The 1,649-nt window shown below is 37.8% G+C and overlaps 1 protein-coding gene across 1 annotated transcript in view; it reads right to left on the bottom strand.

The window, feature by feature from the left end:
* LOC110456638 overlaps positions 1-951 on the bottom strand; it is a 26,148-nt gene extending 25,197 nt beyond the window's left edge. The window contains exon 1 of the mRNA XM_021507477.1: positions 865-951. Coding sequence (XP_021363152.1) covers positions 865-904 — 40 coding nt within the window. The 5' untranslated portion in view covers positions 905-951. The remainder of the gene's footprint in view (positions 1-864) is intronic.
* Positions 952-1,649: the final 698 nt, after the last annotated feature.

Below are 1,649 nucleotides of genomic sequence, written 5' to 3'. Positions count from 1 at the left end.
GACAATTGTTTAGCACGATAGACGTGACAGTGTGTTACTATAACACGGAATAGGAGTGACAATTATTTAACACGATAGACGTGACAGTGTGCTATTATAACATGGAATAGGAGGGACAATTGTTTAGCACGATAGACGTGACAGTGTGTTACTATAACATGGAATAGGAGGGACAATTGTTTAACACGATAGACGTGACAGTGTGTTACTATAACACGGAATAGGAGTGACAATTGTTTAACACGATAAATGTGACAAATAAACTGTATTATACAATGAAAGGATCATATGCAGCACCAAATACATATTTACATGTTAAACGTGACATCTAAATCACATATGAAAAGTAAACTACAAGATTGATGTTATTTTTAATACGAATAGGCAAATGTATTACAGGAAAATGTATTGTGACTATGAATTGACTTGATAACTGTAAAATGGAATTAGAAGTAACATTTGTGACATCGAATATGTGACAACAGGTAGACTTGATATATGTGCCAACTGTAACTTTTGATAGGGGTGCCAACAGTTACTAAGTTTACAGGCTTGATATACGTGCCAACTGTAACCTTTGATAGGGGTGCCAACAGTTACTAAGTTTACAGGCTTGATATATGTGCCAACTGTAACTTTTGATAGGGGTGCCAACAGTTACTAAGTTTACAGGCTTGATTAACATGACAACGGTAACAGGGAACTGACCCTGTGAGTACTGTTAGGGGTGTTTTAGCTACATACAGATTGGACTCGCAAACTGTAGGACAAATCAATAATTTAAACTGGTGTTTTTTCGTTTTTATGCAACGCGAAAGGTTTCTGAATACTGGAATGTATAAAGAAGGTTAAACAGCTACTCACCAAGTGACACAGCTGAGAGCACCAGGAGCAAATTTGCCATGTTATCCCCAGGCGGCTGCTAACGAGTGTGGTTCTGCGAGTCTCGCCTCTCGTTTGTCGATATGGATTGTCACGATTCAAGCTTCGTAGGCAATGTAGTACAATCATTATTAATTTATCCGTGTCTTGGTTTGTAACATCTTAATGATTTTACAACACACAGGCATACTTAACGACATATGGTTCCTAACTGTGACCCGTATATCATTTTTAGGAAAGTTCCATGAGTTAAAATGTCAGTTATTGATGCAAGAATATCAAACTCTATCATGCCCAAGGGTGTATTCGTAGGAGAGAGAAATTTCACCCGAGATTTTCAAAATTGGGTAATATTTGAATCTAGCCGAGGGTTATACCCATGTATGAACAATCCCGAGGGTGGTATTCCCTCTCCTACACCCCTGGTCATAAAAAAATACATTTTTCTCTATTCCAATCGCAAGAAGTTTCTCAGAAACCACCAAAATGCGTCACAGCCCCGATTTCATGACGTCACATCATTGTTGTCTTATTGTGACATCAGGCACGTGAAATGGGGACACCATGACGTGTACATATTGTACATCTTTATGCCACCCTAAAATTCTTTTAATGGCACCTTATCACTCCGGACTATGTCGTTTATTGATGCATTTCCTAAATCAGTTAAATTATTTCGGTGGAATATCGTTGCTGGAACATATACTGTACTTGTAAATATATAATGAAAGAATTACAGGTACAGTCGTTAATTTAGGCACGAGTGT

This window comes from Mizuhopecten yessoensis, unplaced genomic scaffold (assembly GCF_002113885.1).
Source record: "Mizuhopecten yessoensis strain PY_sf001 unplaced genomic scaffold, ASM211388v2 scaffold8811, whole genome shotgun sequence".
NCBI lineage: Eukaryota > Metazoa > Mollusca > Bivalvia > Pectinida > Pectinidae > Mizuhopecten > Mizuhopecten yessoensis.
Note: the sequence above shows the minus strand (reverse complement) of the source record. Positions and strands in the feature narration are given on the sequence as shown.